The following is a 22,439-nucleotide window of genomic DNA, read 5'->3' as shown; positions in this document are numbered from 1 at the left end:
TTTTCACAGATTTGCTCGTACTCTAAATGATTTAAATCGTCTTTTAGTAATATATTCAGAAGTGTCCTCGTTAAGAATTCCCTTGTTTCACATTAAATCCAAGTGAAAAATGTTCACTCCTTCTGGATGTTGCACTTAAAATAGTTATTGTAGCATTGTTGTCATTTAGCAGAGACATCTTCTATTATATCCTGCATTAATGTGAAGAAGAGTGAAGCAGTCTGTGTCTTCTTCTCAGTGGTATTTCTCTGCTGATCCTGAAGCAGCGCTGGATCTCTTCACTGCAGTTCCAGTCTTTGACAGAGATCAGCGCCGGCAACGTCTACATGACCAACAACAGCCAGCTCTGCTTCTACAATACAGTGAACTGGACCGGTCTGTTCCGCACCAGCACCCAGAGAGCTCTGATCAAGAACAACAGGGACACCAGAGAGTGTAGTGAGTGTCGTTCAATCGCAGCTCTCATCTACACCTCCATCTGTTCAGTAACTGTGATTTAAATAAGATGTTTGAAGCAGGAATAACAATCTTGGCATGCAATAGCGATGCATTTGTTTGAAATGCTTCCATATCCAGCGAAGACCAGCAAATCTCAAAAACAGACTTTAATTTGACTGAAAATTGAGGATCAGATTCTGTAATTTAGTTGCTAAAATACAACCAGTTTAATTGCATCTTATGATGTCTTATTGAATTTTGTAATTGATATAAAGTAAAAAGAGAATCATACACTTGTAGTTCAGCGAAAAACTTATTTTATACACGCACAACAGCATTTATCACACATTCATTCTTCAAGGCAGGCCAAGCTGCTGGATATTGAGTTAACATAAATATGTTGTGTGAGTGAAAATTCTTTAGATATGAGACTCCTATGTACCCGATACATCATAGTCAAGGGCGTAGATTTGGTTTGAACATTGGGGGGGTTGAAAAATTATTCTGCATATTTTTCATGTGATCATGGTATAAATATTGGGGGGGTTGTAATGCAAAGATTTAAATATTGGGGGGGTTATCTCCCCCCTAACCCCCCCACAAACTACGCCCCTGATCATAGTTAATATAATTCATATACACTACTCTTCAAAAGTTTGGAGTCAGAAAGATGGTGCATTATATTGATCAAAAATGACAGTAAAGATCTTTATAAAGTTCCAAAAAGATTTCTATTTCAAATAAATGCTTTATATATTCATCAAAGATTGTATCAAATATATCATGATTTCGCAAAAATATTTAGCAGTGCAACTGTTTTCAACTGTTTTTAAAAAATATATTCAAGTAAACACATTTAGTTTAGTGTCCAATTCTTGCTGTTAACTAACTACAAACTATGACTTTTGCCTCAATAAACTCCTAATTATTTCTTATTAATAATTAGTAACGTAGTTGTTAAGTTTAGGTATTGGGTAGATTAAGGGATGTAGAATATGGTCATGCATAATTAGGCATTAATATGTTTTTTTTAAGTACTAATAAACAGCAAATATCCTAGAAATATGCATGCTAATAAGCAATTAGTTAATAGTATGAGTTGGACCCTAAACTAAAGTGTTACCAAACATTTGTTTTAAATTGTAATAATATTTCAGAATATTGCTGCTTCTATTGTATTTTTTATCAAATAAATGCAGTCTTGGAAGGGACTTCTCAAAACTGTTAATCTCACTAATGTAGCCTATAATAGCTTTTTTTTTTTATCTTACAAACCCATAGATGTTCAATAAATGACAACTCTCTACACCACAAACTGAGTCTATCATTGAAGATAGCCTAACACTGGAAATAGGCCATTGAAGTAAGATGTTACTTGTGAAAGTTAAACTTGTGGGGCTAATGAAGATGTTAACAGACGGAGAGCCATTTCCAGCGCACACCGCCAAGCTGGATATAATTAGTGTGATAATAAGTCTGTAGCGTGAGGGATCAATGGCTCTGTTAGCCGGCTCATTCATTAGCCTCTTTTCCACACCATCTATCAAACTGACCAACAGCTCAGACCCATACACACACACATACACACACAATGTGTTTATCCATGAAGGACAATGTTTTTTCAAACCCAATTGTGGAGCAAGGATAACTGTCTTATGTGGTTGGTGAATTTGAAATATATTTAACCACTTAAAGATCATCAACATTGCTTGGAACTTTACAAAATCCCCAGGCACCACTTTAATTTACAGTGTTTGTTACATGTACTAACTGCATAAACTTTTTAATGTAGACTACATGCAACTAACCCTAACCAAACACTACTCCTAACCCTAAGTACATGTAGTTAATTTATATTACTAAGTACTTAATTGTATAATTACAATGTAACACGGTGTTGCAGTAGAGCACATTTATTTATTTGTTTATGCACAAATTAAAACATCTTTGTGCATTTTGAATACATACTGTATAGAAAATGCACCATTTCATTTGAGTTATTCTGTGGACATTGCTAAAACTGGGAAACATTTAGACATTGTTGAAAATGAGAAAAACTTAAATGGTCTGTTTCAGGACCTTCAATTAAATTTTAATTTCAATTAAGATTATTGTACATTTTATTATATATATATATATATATATATATATATATATATATATATATATATATATATATATATATATATATATATATATATATATATATATATATATATATATATATGTCTTATAAATGCCCACAGAATAGCTCAAATTAAATGGTAAAATACCTTTTTTTAATTATTATTATTATTATTACTTACAAACATTACCTGCCAAGCGTTTTAAAAGTAATTGCTACTATAACTAATAGCTAAATAATTCCCCTTTTAGCTGTTGTAAAATAAATTGACATGCTTTCTGAAGTATGGATAATAAATGTTCTACAAAAGTACCACACTTGCAGGATGGAACTATCCAAGTTCCAAATGAATTACGTAGTTGCAGTGTTTTTATTTCCCTTAATGTTTGTGTGTGTTTGTGTTTTTTCAGCTAAAGAGCAGATGGTTTGTGATCCGTTGTGTTCGGAGGCAGGGTGCTGGGGTCCTGGCCCAGAACAGTGTCTCTCATGCAAATACTTCAGCCGAGGAAGGACATGTGTCAAGTCCTGTAACTTATATTATGGGTGAGTATGTGTGCAAACAAATCATTTGTGGTGTCACTTTGCTTATGTACACAGCTTTTCAAGTTTCAACGTCTATTTCTTAAACCACTTTAGATTGCAGTTTCCTTAGCAGATTTTTTTCAGATAGGCTGCTGACTCCAAAGATATATCTCCAGTATGACTATCATGATCAGACTATCAAGATCAAGGGATCAAAATGCTTTTAATGCTATTTATAAATCAAAGGAATGGGCAGACTCTCATGCGTTTCTGGCAGGCTGGAAAAAAATACATGGAGACATGGAAACAGGCTTTGAAAAGAACAGGCAAAATGTCCAATGCTAAGATATTGTTTGCAAATGCATGCGTTTCTTTCATTCGATTTTTTTTCTTTTTCTTTCCTAGAGCTATTCTTGAATTCTCAAGAGACCACTGCAAAATTAGAAAATATGGTTTCTATTTTATATGAATTTGTTTGATTAGCATGAACATTTTTGTTTTATTCTATGAACTACTGACAACATTTCCTCCAAAGTTCAAATAAAAATATTGTCATTTGGAGCATGTATTTGCATAAAATGACTACTGGTCAAAATAATAATAATAATAAAAATAAGAAAATGCCGTGTTTTGAGACCTCAAGTAATGCAAAGAAAACAGTTTATTTATTTATTGACCCAAGCCACTTACAAGGCTATTCTGGAAGAAAACTTGCTTCCTTCGGCTCTGACAGTGTTCCCCAACTCGAAGGATTGGTTTTTCCTGCAGGATGGAGGACCACCAGATCAAGACCCTGTCATGGCCAGCCCAAACTCCAGACCTGTCACCTGAACCCCACTGAAAACCTCTTGAATGATCAAGAGGAAGGACACAAGGTCACAAGCTGTCAAACGAAGCCGAGCTGCTTGATTTATTTATTTTTTGTCTCCCAACAGCAAAATGACTCATCTGAAGTTAAAACATTAGCATCATGTTGTTAAAAAATTTATACAAACTTGTTTTCTTTGCATCAAGGTCTGAAAACACGGCATTGTGTTTGTTATTTTGACCAGCTGTCATTTTCTGCAAATAAATGCTCTAAATGTCAATGTTTTTACTTGGGATTTGGAAGAAATGTTGTCAGTACTTTATAGAGTAAAACTAAATATAAATTATACTCAAACACAAATGTAAAGTAAATCCAGAGAATTTACCGTACAGTCAGTAATATTGTTGAATATTAACATGCCCCTATTATGGTGCACTGCAATAAATTTGAAATATAATGTTACACATCGGTTTGTTGATGGACAAACACTTGTTACTGCTGATGATGAGGAATGACAGCTGCAACATCTCATAATGTACCTCAAACTGAGTAGCATGTCACTAAGAAACGTCCTGCTCAAGTCATCCTTGCGATGGATGTTCGGGTTGAATAAATTTCCAGTGTTTCATCATCGGACTCACACTCTGATTGATAAGGTAAAATCGACGTCATCGTTACTGTCTTTACAGTTCAATCACTAAGCTTTAGGTAGCCACTGGACAGGGCTGAAGTTCAGTTATGGTAATGAGCGTGTTACGAGGTAGACCAATCACAACAGACTGGGCCGTCTGGCCAATCAGAGCAGAGCAGGCTCTTGGAAAGAAAGGATTTAGAGAGACTGATTCATCCATCGAGTTGTTTAAGAATCATTGAAAAATGTTGTGATGTGCAATGTATATTATGAGCAAATGAAACTTTTTTTTTTTTTTTTACTTTTGATGCATGTAAACCTGTTGTAGGAGATGTCCAAAACAAAATTAGGAGCCTTTAAAATAGCAAAATAGGGGCACTTTAAGTTTTACTTCAGTATATCACAGATTGAGGGTAAAATCAAGCTAACCCTACAAGTGTACATTAGAGCAAGAACAGTGTGTGTGTGTGCACGCTTATATTTTTCACATTTTTAGACATATACTTTTATTTTGAAGAGAAATCAATACAAATCACAGCTAGAGACATGCATTGGCTGGGTGATGTTTAGTGTGGGATGAAAACTTGCAGTTTTAGACTTTGAGTTGGCACTAATTCACTGGAGGTTTGATTTGTTCACATCTTAGATGCTTCTTTAAGGTCTTAATCGACAAGCTTTCTTCCTTTGCTCTTTTCTAACAGTCTCAATGAAACTATCAACAGCAGAAACAGATGAAAGTAGCATTGACAGATCCTTAAGCTGTTTCCACTTTCATTGATTTGTATGGCTTTTCTTGCTTGTCTGTTTAGTTAATTGACCTAGATTTGGACTTAATCGCACTAGCCCCTGGTCGCTATGTAAAAAGTACACTACATGTTGTAAATAAATTCTGTATCCATCCAATACATGTCTTATCACACATTATTCTTTGTCTGTTCAAGGGATGTTCGAGAGTATGCCAATGGCTCAGTTTGTGTTGAGTGTGACAGCCAGTGTGAAAAAGCCGGAGAGAAAAGTTTGAGCTGCCATGGCCCGGTAAGAGTCATGTGAGAACCTTTCGTTGCTGGATTTTGTTTTGCTTCAAATAAACCTTGATAACCTTGTCATCGAACAACAGAACAGCCTAGATTTCTGGCAGAGTCAAATGCGTCCTGTTCTCGTCGCAGCTTCAGACTGCATACAAAATGATACATAAGTTGTAATTAGGGACCAGAAAGTCCTTTGAAATGTACCGACAGATGCCGAACAACACCGAAAATCACCAGCTTACAGCACGTCACTTCTTTAGACATTTTAATTCCAATTCAGCAAGTTCAATCGGTGAAAACAAGCTCCAACAGACGCCAACACACTGATCTGACGAAGTGTCTGTCGCCGTCGGTCTGCATCTGTCGGTGCGGTGTCGATTGGCCTTCGAACTTTATAAGATGTGGTTGAATGTGTTAGAAATAGTATGAAGATACAAAATAATGATGCATCCTTGAACTTATATTACACGTCTGTGCTTGTTTGATTAAATTAAATTTCCTTTCCATCTTTTAAACAGTGCTTCAGTCTCTTGAGACACATTTCCTAATCTTCTATCGTTCTCTTTTCTCCCATTACAGGGTCCAGATCACTGCGTGAAATGCTTGCATCTGAAAGATGGGCCCAACTGTGTGGAGAAATGCCCTGATGGTCTGCAGGGAGCAAACAGCTTTATCTTCAAATATGCTGAGACCAACAACGAGTGCCATCCCTGCCACCCCAACTGCACCCAGGGGTAAGGCTGTTTGCTTGTGTTTGCACTTGAATCTATTTGTAAGCTACTTTCCTTCCTTTAACTGCATCAAGCACAATATGCCTAGAGCACGGACCTAATTGCCCATGTGGGTAAAGCTGTCGTGCTTACCGCATTCAGTCTTAGACACATGGGCCTGGGGGATTTGAGAGCAGAGAGAACAGGTTCCTGACTCCACAGATCAGTGGTCCGCAACTGGTTTTGCTGCAGGACCCAGATTGTATATTGGACATCAAGTGTCCACCTAACACTGTGCCAACATTTTTCATTGGACAAAAAAGTCTTTGACATTAAACATTAAAAAAAAAAAAATTAACATGTAGCTTGAGTGTTTAGTTTGTAATAGTCTTCGGTGAATCTCACGAAAACATGTCCCGGGTAACATTTCAAATCAAAATAAAATGGTAAGAAATGGTATTTTGCATGAAGAAAATAAAGGGTATTTTCTTTTCACATTGTGACATTATTTAAGCATTTATTTAAACATGTAAGCACAATTTTCGGTAGCACTTTATTTCAATATTAGACATTCTACTAACTATAAGTAGCTTTGCAACTACATGCCAACTAACTGTCATTAGAGTATTAGTCGACTGTCTGCTCAATATCTGTTAACACTTTATTTTGATGGTTCCCAAACAGACCTTCTACTGATTATAAGTCACTTGGCAACTACAAGTCAACTTATTCTACTAACCCGAACCCTAACACCTAACCATAACCTAACAGTCTACTACAGTCTACTAATACTATAATGAGAGGTAGTTGCATAGTTAGTAGAATGTCTAAAGTGGACTATCGAAATAAAGTGGAACCCAATATTCCTATTACCATAACTGTAATGTATCTGGTCTTTGTGAGTTTATCAGATTATCATTGCTAAAATACAGTAATTAAAAGAAAAGGATAATCATTTTGTTCTTTTTTATTTATCTGAAAGAATTGAATGCAGTTTAAGAAATACTACCATAATTTAATCTACCAGTCTGTTGCAATATAACTCAAATATGTTGATTATAACTCAATATGATTGTCTGTGTTGCAGTTGTACTGGACCCCGAGTGCAAGATTGTGTTGGCATGTTGGACAGGTAAGGGCTTTCACAAATGCAACTTTGGTCAAGGATAATTTGCAAAAAAATAAAAAATAAAACAGCAAATAAAAGCAAATATTAATATTTGATCACATAAAGGATATTTATAAAAAATAAAATAATGAACTAATAGAATATAATACAAATATTTTTCTATAGCATTAGTGCTATGCAGGGCGGGGTTTCAACTGGTTTGAAAAAACAAACAACAAAAAAAACACTCATAGCATTACAACTTATTTTCTTTTGATGTTCCAGGACTCCTCTGATTGCGGCTGGGTTTATTGGGGCTCTCTTTGTGATGGTCATCATAGCTCTTGGTGTGGCTGTTTACATCCGCAGAAAGAGCATTAAGAAAAAGAGAGCTTTACGTCGTTTCCTTGAGACTGAGGTGAGAGAGGCCTGTTCTCATATGTGTAGTAAATGAGTAAGCAATGACTAAAACAGGAACATTCCATACATTATGCATCATATCTTGTGTCTCTTCTCTCTGTCACCTTGCATCAATTTCCTCCCCTGTCCACAGGTTTTTCATTTCTTTTTCGTTTTGTTTCTTGGTAAGGTGCATGCTTAAAAATTCCCCAGCATACAGCACATAAAGTATTCAGCGGAGGGCCTTCCTTAAATGTGTGGCAGGTTTGTTGGGTTAATGCATAGCCCTGTTGCCCTGAATGACTGTGCAGCCTATTAAAAAACATGGCCTGTCTATGCTGGTTTGGATAATTTGCAGGTGGAGCAACAGTGTTATAGACAGCTGTCAGCTTGAGAAGATACCCTGTATCCAAAAGCTGACAGAGACACTCACGCACTAGAATCCTGAAATCCGTTTTAGCAAACCTGAGACCTCTGTTCAAGTAGAAAGTGATGCGTTTCTGCTAAGAATAAGAAAAGGAGATCTCTAGACCACCCAAATGTTTGACGATTATCTCATAGAAGTGTAGCTAACTTTACAGATCAATTTCACACTAAAGAATTAACAAAAGTGGCCTAAAAAACACAAGCTGCCCATTTCTGCTTTAAAGCCTTTTGAATGCCTCTCCCCATATACTTCCATTGTATGTGCTTTTTTAACGCTTTTTTGCTTAAACTGAGAGAATTTTAAATTCTGTTGATAGTTATATTGAACCTGAAACACTCATTTACTTAAGCAGAAAGGAAAGCTCTATATTATTATTCTACCCATACACTGTCCTTTAACAGTGAATGTTAGACAAATGCTATTTCAGAACATATCTGGACAGCTCCCAGTATACATGCTGTATTTCAGCACCACATATATGGACAGCTCCACGTTGTGTGTGTTCAGTCGACACATCCATAAAACCAAGTGATAGCCTTCTGTTTTGTGCTGTGATTGGTCACTTAAATTAACTGTTAGTCCTGAATAATGGATAACCAAATTTACATGTTTATAGATTGTTAAAATGTCACTATAAAAATGCCTTTTTCATTAGGTAAGATTGAAAGTGGGCTGTTTGTTTAGGGTGTGATGAGAGATACATTCTTTCTTCTCATAAATAAGAACATAAATAAGCCCCCGGTTTCAAGTTTTAAGCCTAGTCCCAGACTAAAATGCATGTTTGAGCTGTTAGCAACTTGCACTGACATATCTTAAAATATGTCAGTGCCATTGTTTGTCTCAAGATGCACACCAGTAATGTTTTTTTCTTTTTTTTCTAATGAATGTTTATAAAAGCTTAAATGTTCTAAGTGATGAACTAAGGTCTAATCCTGGCTTAATGTCTGTCTGTGAAACTGTTATCAAGGTTTAATTCCTTAATTCAGGAAAACAACTTTTAGTCATTTAGCAAATACTTTTTCAATTTATTTTGATGCACTTATTACAGAGACAATTCCCCTGTAGAAACCTGAAATGAATAGTTCACCCCAAATATAGTCATTTATTCAATTTATGTCATTCTAAACCCATAAATCTTTCTTTATTCTGTGTAACAGATGTTTAGCAGAATGTTCACACTACACTTCTGCATAACTTGTATGTATTTATATTATATTATATTATATTATATTATATTATATTATATTATATTATATTATATTATATTATATTATATTATATTACATTATTTTATTTTATTTATTTTAAATCATGTTTGGAGCTCGGTAGCAATTTATATCAGTTGGAAAAGAGCACTTTAGACATTTTGCTAAAGTTCTTCATTTGGGATCCACAAAAGAAATAAAATCGTGGAGATTAAAGATCAACCAAAAAATTCAAATTTGCCAGTTTACTGGAGACACAATGATGGCACCTCATGAATCAACCTCAAACTGGGGTTTGAACCTTCAATCTTTTGGTTGTCAGTTAAATCTAACACCTCTCATCACATTACTGTTTACTTTAAAAATGTACATTTTAATTTCCTAACAGTCAAATTATCTGAAGAACACTGGCTCTTTTTTCCCCACAGGTCTGCAATCTGTTTATTGAGCATAAACAACTAAACGAGTCTAAGACTGACACACACACACACACGCACACACTTTTTTCCCTTGCCCTAATGAAACTACAAATGCTACTTTGTATTTTGCAATTATGTCTCTATTCATCCTTCTCAACCTTTCCTTCTTCCCTACCCCTCTCATCTTCACAAGCTTGGTTCCCTTCACAACTGTTTACTCTACAAATATCCAGTAACATATTTTTTTCCCTCTTGAGGCCCAATAACTACTGCATAAACAAATTTAATCCTAAAAATATGGTTAAATGTAACTTATAAGAGCTTGTTTTGGAGCTCTGTGTATTTGTGCATTCAAACGTTGTGACTGATCTAAGACTTGGTTGTTGAAGCAGTTGGTGGAGCCATTGACGCCCAGTGGTACAGCACCAAACCAGGCTCAGCTGCGGATATTGAAGGAAACTGAGCTCAAGAGGGTCAAGATTCTGGGAGCTGGAGCCTTTGGCATGGTCTATAAGGTAGCACCTCTAAGTTTTGTGTGCATAGGGGTGTCTACCTATCAGCATTTGTGATTTTACATGATTTAAGGTGTTATTGATGATCCTGATGTCTTCTTTAAAAGGGAATCTGGGTTCCAGAAGGGGAAACAGTGAAGATTCCAGTGGCTATAAAGATACTCAATGAAAGTACAGGACCTAAAGCCAATGTGGAGTTTATGGATGTGAGTTAACTACCTTGATCTTAATAATACCACTATAATTGCTTTTTCAGTCAATTTAGCTATTCATGTTGTGACAAAATAAAATCAGTTTTCTTAATACACATTCCTGGTCTTAATTTTGCATAATTTGGTGCATGTTATTCCAAAAAAAAGGAAGAAAAAAAAAGATATTTTTTGATATTTAAATATTTAAATTTGATCAAAATATGATATATCTTCCTTCACCTCTGAAACAGGTATTTGGCTGACTATTGAATTATGTTAAGTTATCATTTAAAAGTTTAGGATCAGGTTTTTTTAAATTTTTTTTAGATACATTAAATTGATCAAAACTGACAGTAAAGATATTTTTAATGTCTCTAAAGATTTCTTTCAAATAAATGCTGTTCTAATAATTACAGAAGTAATTAAAGTGTCAGTTTGAATAATAAATGTTATGGCAATAATAATATATACCTTATTATTTTTTAATAACCATACTTTCCATTGAGCTGGCTCGTTCAGATCTTTTTAAATATTTAGTTTTAATATACTTAAATGCATCATATTACAGACATAACATGAGTTGTAAGTGTCATTTATCTCGACTTTAAATATAGTAAAGTAGTATTGAAAATAGGAAGGGATGATCTGCAGAGAGAACGGTTCAATAACAGTGATCTGTCATATATCATTTCTCCTTTTATGTCCTTGTTGTCTCTATTTCGTTCAATCTTGCTGTGCCAAAATTCAGAGAGAGGTCAAGTTCCTTTAAAAAGCCATCAAAACGTGGCCTCACGTGCTGCGGCTGACTGTGATTGCCTGGGAATCCCTTTGTGCATGTCTGTGTGTTCTGTTATCCGTGCAAATACATATAAGCAGGCAAGCTGATGCAGCGCTACTCATCCCTCTCTCCGTTGTAACACATAAATCTGTATATACTTTTGAAACATATGGCTAATTGAGTAAGACAGGCCAGCCGTCACTGATGGAGGTCATTGTTGCTGTAGGAGGCAAGAGTAGTATGGCATTTGCAGAGAGACCTGTTATGCTTCATATGCACCTTTTTCCTTCACCCCATGATGCTTTATACACATTATGGGAGTAAATTCCGTTAAACTGTAAACAATCAGTGAAGGGTTCGCTTTATGAACGCAATAATAAGCAATGCATAATGAAGTGACATTATTCTACTCACCCTTCAATCATCAAACATTAAAAGGAAATTTAAAAGTGTAAAAGCATAAAAAAATGACTAGAACAGACCACGAATAACCCCAAAAGCTTGATTATTTCCGCAGCAATATTACAGATGTGTTAAAAATCATTGTAGTAATATGTCTGTATGATGTAAAATATGTTGCCTTAATCAAAAATGCTCATTAACTTTAGCATTGAGTGATAATATCTCAAAGTGCTTTCCGTCATTTTGACAGATAACAAATACTGCATTTACCTGCTTTAGAAACGTTCCAGTAAACACTGCTAATAGGGATAAGGAGCGAAAAGGGGAGACAATTACATTTTAAAGCATCCGTGTAAAAACACCTGGAAAGAGATGTGAGGATTCGGGGAGAAAAGTGAGAGAATCTTAGTGCATTCCAGTGAATTATTCATGGGATATATCATAAATTAAATCGGGAGAGCAGGCCAAAAATGAGCTGTATATGTTGTCTCTTTTCATGATGTTGCAACAGGAGGAAAAGAATGCAGTGAATGATACCATATCACATTAAAATACCATTATGTTATTCTTCTGACGTCTGAAAATTAAATATGAAGGGAAATTGACAGTCAAACTGGCTGATAAGGATTATTTGTATCGCATTATTTTGAAAGATTTGTTTCAGTCTTTTTGAGTGGAAGTTCCCCAAACCAGAAGTGCAACCCATAATTGAAAATTCAGCAGTGACCTGATCTTTTCTGTCTCTGGCATCCAGGAGGCGCTGATCATGGCCAGCATGGAGCATCCTCATTTAGTGCGTCTGTTGGGGGTCTGCTTGAGTCCCACTATTCAGCTGGTGACTCAGCTCATGCCCCACGGCTGCCTGCTGGACTACGTACATGAGCACCAGGAGAACATCGGCTCCCAGCTGCTGCTCAACTGGTGCGTGCAGATCGCAAAGGTAAGACTGATTTCGCATGTTGGTGTTATCAGTGAGACATCATCCCTGTGAATTCTGCAGGAAGTCGTGTGTGTTTGTATACAGCCTTGGCTTTTGACTTCAGAAGATTTTTATTTTAGTATGTACGTGTATTAGGGAATAGTTTATGCAGAAATTAAAATGTCACCATCTACTCTGCTGTTGCTCAAAAATGTTTATTTAGCAGAATATTCAGGCTGCTCATTCCCAGATCATGACTTTATAGAGTGCAATAGTCGGGTTCCGGTTATCCATAGGGAAATTGATTTTTAACGATAACTGATAAACCTTTAAAGACAGCCTTAGTGTGAGCTATGAGGTTGTAAATCATTATTTCAACTTAGTTTAAAAATAATCTTGTTGAACAGCAGAATTTGTGAAAAACTACATTACCCATGATGCTGTACAGAAAATTCAACTAATCTAGAAGTCGAAACAAGCAAAACATGCCAAAAGATCTCGTTAGCTCCTCCCACTCCCATGAAGCACTGCGAATTACATAATCGAATCGGCCTCCCTACACTCTTAAAATACTTCAATATTTAAATAAGCTTCAAATATTGTTTATTAAATTGATTATGCTGTTCGCAAAGCTTAATGGGATTGTAGTTCTTTCTATCTCTAAGGCTGTTAAGTTCACAGTCTTTTACCTTCTATTTTTGTCCGATTTTCAAATCAAAGTTTTTAAAGTTATGATTCGCCTCGTAGCTTATTGGCTTGGTTCATGGCGTATGATGCTTTAACGAAGACTTTTTTGAAATCGCAATGGATGAAATAAATGGAAAAAATTGATAGTGACCAATGGCTGTAAAGCTCCAAAAAATGAAAAAGTCCAATAAAAATGCAGTATATTCAGTCTTCTGAAGTCATACAATAGTTCTCAAAAATAATACTCAAAAATAAAATGAGATTTGAATACGATGCATGGCCTCACTCCACCCATTTTCTAGTAACTGGACGAACAGATAGTCCTGCCCGAGACTCATGCCATTGTTTAACTGATGCTGCTATTACGGTTCGATCAAACAAACAGAGCAATGTTTTGGTAGTGCCACTGTGTTTTCTAGGGAATATCAACCTGCACCAAGGGCGCCGTAAAGGGGTGGAAGGTTAGGACGATTCTAAGGGCCCAGGCTGATTTAGGGCCCAGAAGAGCAGACCCCCTTTTTCTTTTCTAATTTCTTTTCTCTTTTTTATACATACATTAAATGTGCTTGGGCCCCTCATGCACTAAATGTGTATTTTGTCCGTTTTGACCATAGATTTAATATTTTAAAAACAAATAATGTATTTACTGTTTCAGTCACACCCCTCCCCCTTACAATGGTTCATTCCACCTGCGCTGTCCGAGCTACGATCGCTAGTGTAACGTCTCTTGCTTATTGTTGCACTTGCTATGATGCAGCGCAGACAGTGACACACGCAGGCATGTCACATTAAAAAATAAGGGCATCAAAAAAGGAAAGGAAAGAGAAGACAGAGAACGCCGAAGTCGACTCTGGGTTATCATGTCTCTACACCATAGACTGTAGAAAATAGCTACACAGATTCAGCGGCTGCTGCACACCCACGTCCTCCTTCTCCCCCCGTGCGAAATTCGCCTCCGATATTTTAGCACGTTAAAAAATAAATACAACCTCACGTTATGTCAATCACACTTGCACACTGCCTCCGAAACTTTCGTCCGTCAAAAAAAAAAAAAAAAAAACGGATCGGGTTCGATTTTCTGCGTTTTTCGCATCCGTAACAATGGTTTGAATGGTGTTTTGACAGTTTAGAGCCACAGAATGACGGATACGAAAAAAAACACGCGAAAATTTCGGATTCAGTGTGCAAGGACCTTCAGCCGAACAAGGAGCCTGCCCTGAGCGCGAAACTTCACGAAGATTGAAGCCTCTCAACTCGTCTTATCTACTGTGTTCGCCACATGATGATAACTTTACAAAACAAAAAGTAATCTATACGCTTCAAAAATCACAAAATCAGTTTGCCGTGTGTGTCGTGTGTTCTGTGAAGTGACAGTGCTGCTGCTACGATCGATTATGTCAAACTTGACGTTCTTAATATGAATAAAATGCCCCAGAAAAATAAATAAATAAAAAACCGAATAAAACATGTGTCTGTAGTAACCATTGGCTATAAGGAGTTTACAAAATAGATATTTTAATATTTTATATTATGAAAACTAAATAGGCCAATAGAAATAATATGGTTATTACGTGTGTGTTTGACTTATACTGTAAGTCAAATTTGTATAAATACAAAAAAAAAATTCTTGTTTTTGTAGGCTTTGTACTCATCTTTAGACATTTTAACTACGCAATGTGCTAAGTATCTTTTTTAAAGTATACAGGGCATGTTTATTGGGTTAAATTTTATCTGTAAAAAATGTAGGGGGCCCAGAAATTTTGGTTTCCATAGGGCCCAGAATTTCTGGCGGCACCCCTGACCTGCACATTATGCAGTATTTTAAATATACACACAATTCTACTTGTATTTTCCTTCATTCACTAAGAATGTGTTTATAAATTAAAAAATAACAGTATACAAATTATTTTGTTGGTCTACTGCTTAATCTTATATAAAAGGGCATGCTGGGTAAGTGAAGAAAGCATGTATTTAAAGCCTTGTCGTCATTCTTTATTTCAGCTTGGAGCTAAAAATCCGGTAACTTTTAAATACTTTATAGCTGTATTCATTCTGTTTTTTTTTTTTTTTACATACTGAAGCAACATTGCCTTATAAGGGATACAATTATTTAAAATTTTGATTTGATTTTTATATGATGGCAATATGTTGCCTTACAGGTACGGTTCTTAAACTAAAGAATACAACTTGTTTTCTACTACATCAGTCTCTTTATTTTTTTTACATTTTTTTTTATTAATAAATGTTTTTTTTAATGATTTCCCTGGTCAAAATGCCTGAGAACTCTGCTTTCTATTTCACAGCATTCCCATTTTAGTCCCCTCTTTTCCACCGCCTTAAAAACATTAAATCTGTCTGCTGTAAATGGATTGGCTGAGTTCAAGAGATGGGTGCTGGTTTGTTGTAACTCACAGCTTTGGGCTTTGGCTTAATGGCACCTATTAATCAGGTTGTAGGTTGAGCAAACCGCCCGACAACCTTGCCTATTCCTGCCCCGGAATTCTGCTGTGACACACACCCGCTGCTAGAGGTTTTCCCGGTCACGCTGTGAAAATGTTAAAATGCTGTTACCGGCCAAATTCTCATTTAGCTGCCAGACTGTTCCTGCACACAGTGAAATAATAACCTCGGCATGAGGATGAGATTGCACTCATTATTGGATGATGTATTTAAAGCAGATTACGTGCCTCAGTTCTCAATTGAATAATAGCTCAAATTCAAATTGAATCTCAATAGCTACTGTTACGATGCCCATGAGATATTGGCCAATCAGAACTGGTGTTAACCCCCTTTGCACGAATGACATTGCATGTATGACAGTGGGCAGACCCCCAACACACCAGCATCTTTCCCAGCATGCTTTGATCGCTATCGGCAGCTCAGTGTGCCTACAGTTCAGTTGTTCTTTTATTGTGCAAGAGGGAGTTGCAACAAAGAAGCAAATGTTATAATTGATAATTTCCATCCACAGAGCTATTCATAATTGTCCAAAACATAATTTTCTTATGCACAACAAGGCATCTTGTGTAATTTATTTTTGTCTGGCAATGTCTTTGTGGACCTGCCACTGTGAAACAGGTTTCACTAGTTAGGAACCCCTCATAAGAAATTTCCCTTTGTGCCGAAGGGATCCTCTTCCAAGATTCCCTCTTTTGCATACTGTGTGTGTTCTCCTGAGATGCAGACTTGGAAACGCAGTGTACTCTGTGAGTACCTCTGTGTCTCTTCCCCGCACAAACGGCTTTGGTTTGCTGCAGGCTCATCTCCTTTGGCCTCATTAACGGAGCTCCAGGTCACACACAAATCTCTCATCCATTCCATTTTTCATTCATCTACTATTTTTATGTGGAGTATCCAAATGAGAAACCTAAATTTGTTTCTATATGATGTATTTGCATAGCCTGGAAATCCAGACCTAAATCTAAAAGATTAATGGTCTGGCGTCGACTAATGAAAATCGGCCAGCTCGAGGGGCGGCACCAAGTGTGCATTTGAAAATCTCACTGCACACAACTGGATAACACTACGACCAATCACAACAAGTTATCGCTTAGCTACCAGCGGAGATAACTGGTAGATTAGACTCTTACCGTATCCGGTCGGCAAAACAGCAAAAAACGCCCTTCTTGTAAAGGAACGATTCGAGCGCCATCTTCTGTTCCTCTTTTAGATAAAAAGCCAAGTCTAACTCGTTCATTGTAGCGGCCAAAGCCGTTTCAAACAACTGGTGTTCATCCATAGCCATCTTGCAATGTTTACTAATGACTTAGACGTCGCAGCGCTGTCGTCATCTCGCCTCTGGCCCGCCTATATCAGATAACCCGATGTGATTGGTGCAGCTCAGATAGAGGGGCATATTTAATGAGCATTATTACTAGACACCAGAGTAACTCGCTGAGCAAATTCAACTTGTGCTCTCGCGAGAACTCTGGATTACCGGGTAGTATTTGCATACAACTAAACCTAATGTTGTTGTGCAGAGCAATAATGACTGGCTTTCGAGATTGATTTCCATACATGAATGCTCTAATAGCTGTGCTATCGACATGCTTTCCATATTTAATCACGAAAGGGACTTTTCTGGATCTTTTCACCTAATGACACAACAAAATGAATTATGTTCCACTATGTATACACTCACTGGCCACTTTAGTAGAGACACCTTACTAGTACTGGGTTGGACCCTTTTGACCTCAGAACTGCCTTAATTCTTCGTGGCGAAGATTCAACAAGGTGCTGGAAACATTCCTCAGATATTTTGGTCCATATTGTCATGATAGCATCACACAGTTTTTCATCTGTACATCCATGATGCAAATTTCCCATTCCACCACATCCCAAAGGTCTGGTGACTGTGGAGGTCATTTGAGTATAGTGAACTCATTGTTATGTTCAAGAAACCAGTTTGTACGGTGGCCCAGTAGTGCACAACACAACGAAATGTAAAAAGCAAACATAAGTTCAAACAAACAAAACAAAAATTACACCTACACCTATGAATACTAGTGACATCAGGTCGTTTAGAGGGTCACAGGGGCAAATATATAGATGGATTCTACTCATTTCAAGGATCATAAAGGTAATGTGGTTTCTTACAGATTAGGAAAACTGCTATACGAGATTCTTCTTGTGAGCTGGTTAGAAACACTCTCCACCTACATTAATGAGTGTGTAAATGTGTGTTTGTCTATTAAACTGTAGGATTTCATGTGTAGGGTTTGGGGTTGTAAGCTGTTGACACCGCTAGTGACACTAGGCGTAATTTGTAGATAATTGCAGTTTGTAATGGGAACGAAGAGCTAAGGCCATGTCAGCTGAAGTGTCATTGAAATTGTAGCCATTACCAGAAATGGAACATGGAAATTAATGGCATTCTGGTTTAATTTGCACCTTCATCTTTTCATGGCATTTAATCTTAGCCTCTCCTTCGCTTGGGACTCGAGAAACGTGAACGAGGTTCTCGAACCTTTCATTACAGCCCACAATTACTCTAACATTTCTCAAAACCAAATGGAAATAATTTCTCCTTTTGTATGGTTAATGAACTCGGAGATCACAACTATATAAATCAATTTAAACCAATAAATAGTAGATAGAACTATAATGACTTATCAGTGAATACCATAATTTATGTTCTCTTTGCATTGCACAGTTAAATCGTTTTGCATAATGACAGCAAAACTGCATATTTCACAGAATGACCATGACAAAATACATATTTATTTATACTGTTATATTTCTTTATAATTTATTAATAACTCTTTATTATAGTGGCAGTGAGCTCACCATGAAACTGATGATTACTTGTTGCTTTACACATTATTTCTTGAATTTACACTTGATATTGAGTTTTGGCATTGTATTATTAATAGCAACCTCTTTCCTGTTTCTTTCTTTCTTACTTTTCAAAAAACCAGGGTTACTGTGTGATATTTACTCTCCTAAATATCAAAAAGATTTATTGGTTTATTACCTGAGTGGTGACATTTCAGCAGATGCCATGTGAGGGGGCAGTGGGACACTCTGGGAATAGAGAAGCTCACCTTTGCTCTTCAGATCCTGGAAATCTTCACTATTGGGTCAGAATCTGGCCAGCTGAAATCCTGAAAACCTTGTGTAAATGGATGCTGACTTAAATGAGATGCTCTTTCTATGCTTTGTTACATTTCTTCTCCCTCATTCAGTTTTGTGACATTGGTTGTGGACGGCAGTGTAGAACTACAGTAAGGCCGTTTGTTCGCCAAAGTGTTTTTAGCCTGTTGAAAATGGCAGGTATTCTTCTGAAAACTTCTAGCTTGAGAGTGCTTCAGCGATGCAGCTTTTCAGTTGAGACACTTCGGTTGCTGTGATGCGGGTCTTAGTTGCAGTTTGGGGGTAGTTAAGATAACTCTAGCCCATGGTTTTCTCATTATTATGGATTATTTGTTAAACATAACAAGTAATTGTGTGTCTGATCCGTCTCAGTTGCTACACCTTTGTCATTGTATAAAGCAGGATGTTATGGTCGGTTGTTGTGGCATTTGTCCCGCTCCTCCTCTACTGTGATTGGACGACTAGGTAGGAAGTGACATTGATGAGCGCTGCGTTTTACCCAGAGTTGAAAAAATTTTGAGTCTCGGCAATCAGAGCAAAAAAGACAAGCGTGCAGCACTCAGTGTGAATTAGACACTGCCGCCATTTATAAATATGCGGCTCTGCCATTGAAAACAATAAAAAAAAAAAAAATGTATATGGAATTTTTTTTAGATGGAAATTGTCCATCTAACACTTTTTTTGGTTTTATCACGCTCAGATCATGTGAAATACACCTGTATCAGTGCCAGTGAATCTATTTATCTCAGAACCTATTATACTGTTAGAAAAGTGCCCTACAATGCCCCCGAAAAACAGAGTGTTCCTGTAGACTGAATATAGGTGTCATTTGAGACTCGTCCGGATGATGGACATTCTCACCACGGTGCTCTTGTCAGTCCAAAGGTTGGGGTAGAGACAAGACTCGCAATGTCTCTGGAAAACAATGTAATGCTTCAGGAGTCTCCACAAGAGGATTTTCATACTTATATTCCCATTGCACAGTTTCAGTATGTAGAGTCTATTAGTACATCTTCTGTTTTATTCATGCAAGTCTAGGGGATACAGTGGCTCTTAGTGCCATCTTTTCTTTTGAGGTTTACAAACGTGTTTGTTTGTGAGTGAATGCAAATGCATTACTCTAAGAAAATAAGTGCTCAGTTGTGCACGTAGGATGTTTTCAGAGATTTCTGAATGTGTGCAGCCAACAGTCTCCAGTTCTATTTTCTGACCACGGTAATCCCCATATGGCAACATATTACTTTTGAAATGTCACAATTTAAAAAATGCTACACATAATATCCTGAAAGTATCCAATTATGTTCTGAGTTTTTTTTAACCACACAACAATTTCTTTTTCTTTTCTATCTCAGACTGTTTTTGTTGGTGTCACCATTAAGGTACGGTCACATTAGTACAATTTTGCTGGCAAACAAGTCTATTGTCAATAGTGTACAACACAACCATGTTTTATGGAAAGAGCGTGAGTGCTGCATTATCACAAGTAAGCTAGGCTTTTAAGAGCAATATTAAAGGATAAATCAATAATAATTCAGGAATGACTGACTCATTTTGACCTTGTAGGAGTTCTAAGTGTGTAAACATATAAGTTCATAAAGAAACATCCATTTCAATGGAACAGTATTTGTTTTAATCCTTTTTTAATTTTGGAGTTTCATTATGGCAACTTTTTTTTCTAAAATAGATAATACTGATGCCTTCAAGACATGTCAAAATCATCGCATGTTTGTGGTGAGCACACATGAACGCAACAAATTGTCATACTAACTAATGGAAAGCTCTTTTTGAGTTGAGAATTTTTGAATTTGAGGTTTGTCATTGGTGTGGATATTAGTTGCCATCAGTACATTCTGTGCATGTCTGTGTACAGTTCTTGAAGAATAGTGATATAGATAGTGCATAAATCGACTAATTGAGTTTTATTTTCTGACAGGATTGCACAGCAACCATATTATGCATCATTCTCTTTAGCCACGTGATAATAACATGCATACCTTTGATTGTAACTTGAGAATTTTAGATCATAGATTTCATAGATTTCCATGCTGATGATGTGCGTCTTCCCTTTCGTTCCAACCCACTTCCCCCTCCCACCCCTGTCAGCATTATTGTCTTTAGAATTAAGCATGCTTTCACCATAGCGCCTTTTTTTCTTTCTTTTCTTTTCTTTTCTTTTCTTTTCACTCTCTAATTAGTTCCAAATAATCAAGTGAGTCTAATTTTTGTTATTTGCCTATCCAGAGGCAAGAATATGTTGTAATAGGGCACCGAGGGACCCTCTTCTCTTCCGTTCCAAGGAAACTTTAACCTTTATTAATGCTCACATAAAAGCTGGTGCATAAAAGAGTGAGATGAGAAGACGCTCTATGAATGCCCCCGAATGCACCTCACGCCGGCATTAAGTCTCGCTCCCTGGATCGGCATGCAGATGGCTTGTTATGCTAAACGCAGGCTGCGTTTTGAATAGGATACTCCTACTTTCATCTGCGTGCTCTCAAACAGTGGACACAAAGGCTTTTTTTTTCCTCTATGTGTTCTCTCCCTCTTTATTTTTCAATTAAAGTTAAAGGTATGAATATAGAGAACTCAAAAGTCCTAAAAGCAAGCGATGCTTTTAGAAATGTACCACTACTTTCAAGGAAGTCTATAATACTTGAGGAAAGCTATCCATTAGCATTCCCATTTATTTAGTGTCTTGGTTGGCTGGTGATATAGTTAGACCAACTGAACCATTCAAACCTTGATATCTTGTCAACAACCATAACAGTTAATCAACCCAGTAATATCAAACTGAAAATGATCTGATTGTGTTTATTCATAATGGACCTTTACCATGTCAAATCACTCTCTGTTGAGTCAACATCACCCTATTTACTGTCTGTATACTGTATTTGTTTTTGGTTTTATTTTGCATGATTGTCAGTTCGAGTTTCACGATTCTGGATAAATTGAGAATCGATTTTTGTTGATGTTGTTGTTAAAAATAGCCATCACGTTACTCCTACGATTCGAAACTAAACAAAATAGCATGTGTGATGGATTTTAATTAATCAACTATAATTAATCAACTAACATTTGTTTTTCTTGCAGGAATGACATTCATATGCTTTTAATGTTTCCAAACTCTTTGGGGAAAACTTGTGACTTTGACTGTGTGCGTATGTGTGTATAAAAATAACATAGTTTGGGAAATGAAACTAGACAGTCTGTTAGAATCTTGTGATTAACAAATGAAGTCATCATTAAAACAGAGTTTGCTTGTGCCAGTGACAGAGGAAAAAGGTTGGGGCTTTTGAACCAATTGAACCAATCATATTGAAGGTGACATGTTAGTCTTATTTGTTTACTCGATTCTATAAAAACTGTTGTATCTGTGTTTTACGGTGGGATTCTCAATGGAATTTGTCTGAGATCCTCCGGCCTTGCTTCTTGGGAGAGATTCCCTGATAACTGCTCGGGAAGATCTCCTGGCCGTGATTAAAGCATTTAAAGGACATTTGCAGGTCTGTTTGTCAATTTATTCCTGCGCAGGAAGCTA

At 36.6% G+C, this 22,439-nt stretch overlaps 1 protein-coding gene across 1 annotated transcript in view; it reads left to right on the top strand.

Moving 5' to 3' along the window:
* erbb4a (erb-b2 receptor tyrosine kinase 4a) overlaps positions 1-22,439 on the top strand; it is a 178,077-nt gene that overhangs the window by 141,259 nt on the left and 14,379 nt on the right. The window contains exons 12-20 of the mRNA XM_079856470.1: positions 239-438; positions 2,974-3,106; positions 5,466-5,559; positions 6,132-6,286; positions 7,350-7,394; positions 7,656-7,788; positions 10,213-10,335; positions 10,440-10,538; positions 12,458-12,643. Of these exons, the coding sequence (XP_079712596.1) occupies positions 239-438; positions 2,974-3,106; positions 5,466-5,559; positions 6,132-6,286; positions 7,350-7,394; positions 7,656-7,788; positions 10,213-10,335; positions 10,440-10,538; positions 12,458-12,643 (1,168 nt within the window). The remainder of the gene's footprint in view (positions 1-238; positions 439-2,973; positions 3,107-5,465; positions 5,560-6,131; positions 6,287-7,349; positions 7,395-7,655; positions 7,789-10,212; positions 10,336-10,439; positions 10,539-12,457; positions 12,644-22,439) is intronic.

Source organism: Squalius cephalus, assembly GCF_949319135.1.
Source record: "Squalius cephalus genome assembly, chromosome: 2".
Lineage (NCBI taxonomy): Eukaryota > Metazoa > Chordata > Actinopteri > Cypriniformes > Leuciscidae > Squalius > Squalius cephalus.
This window is presented reverse-complemented; position numbering and strand designations above follow the sequence as displayed.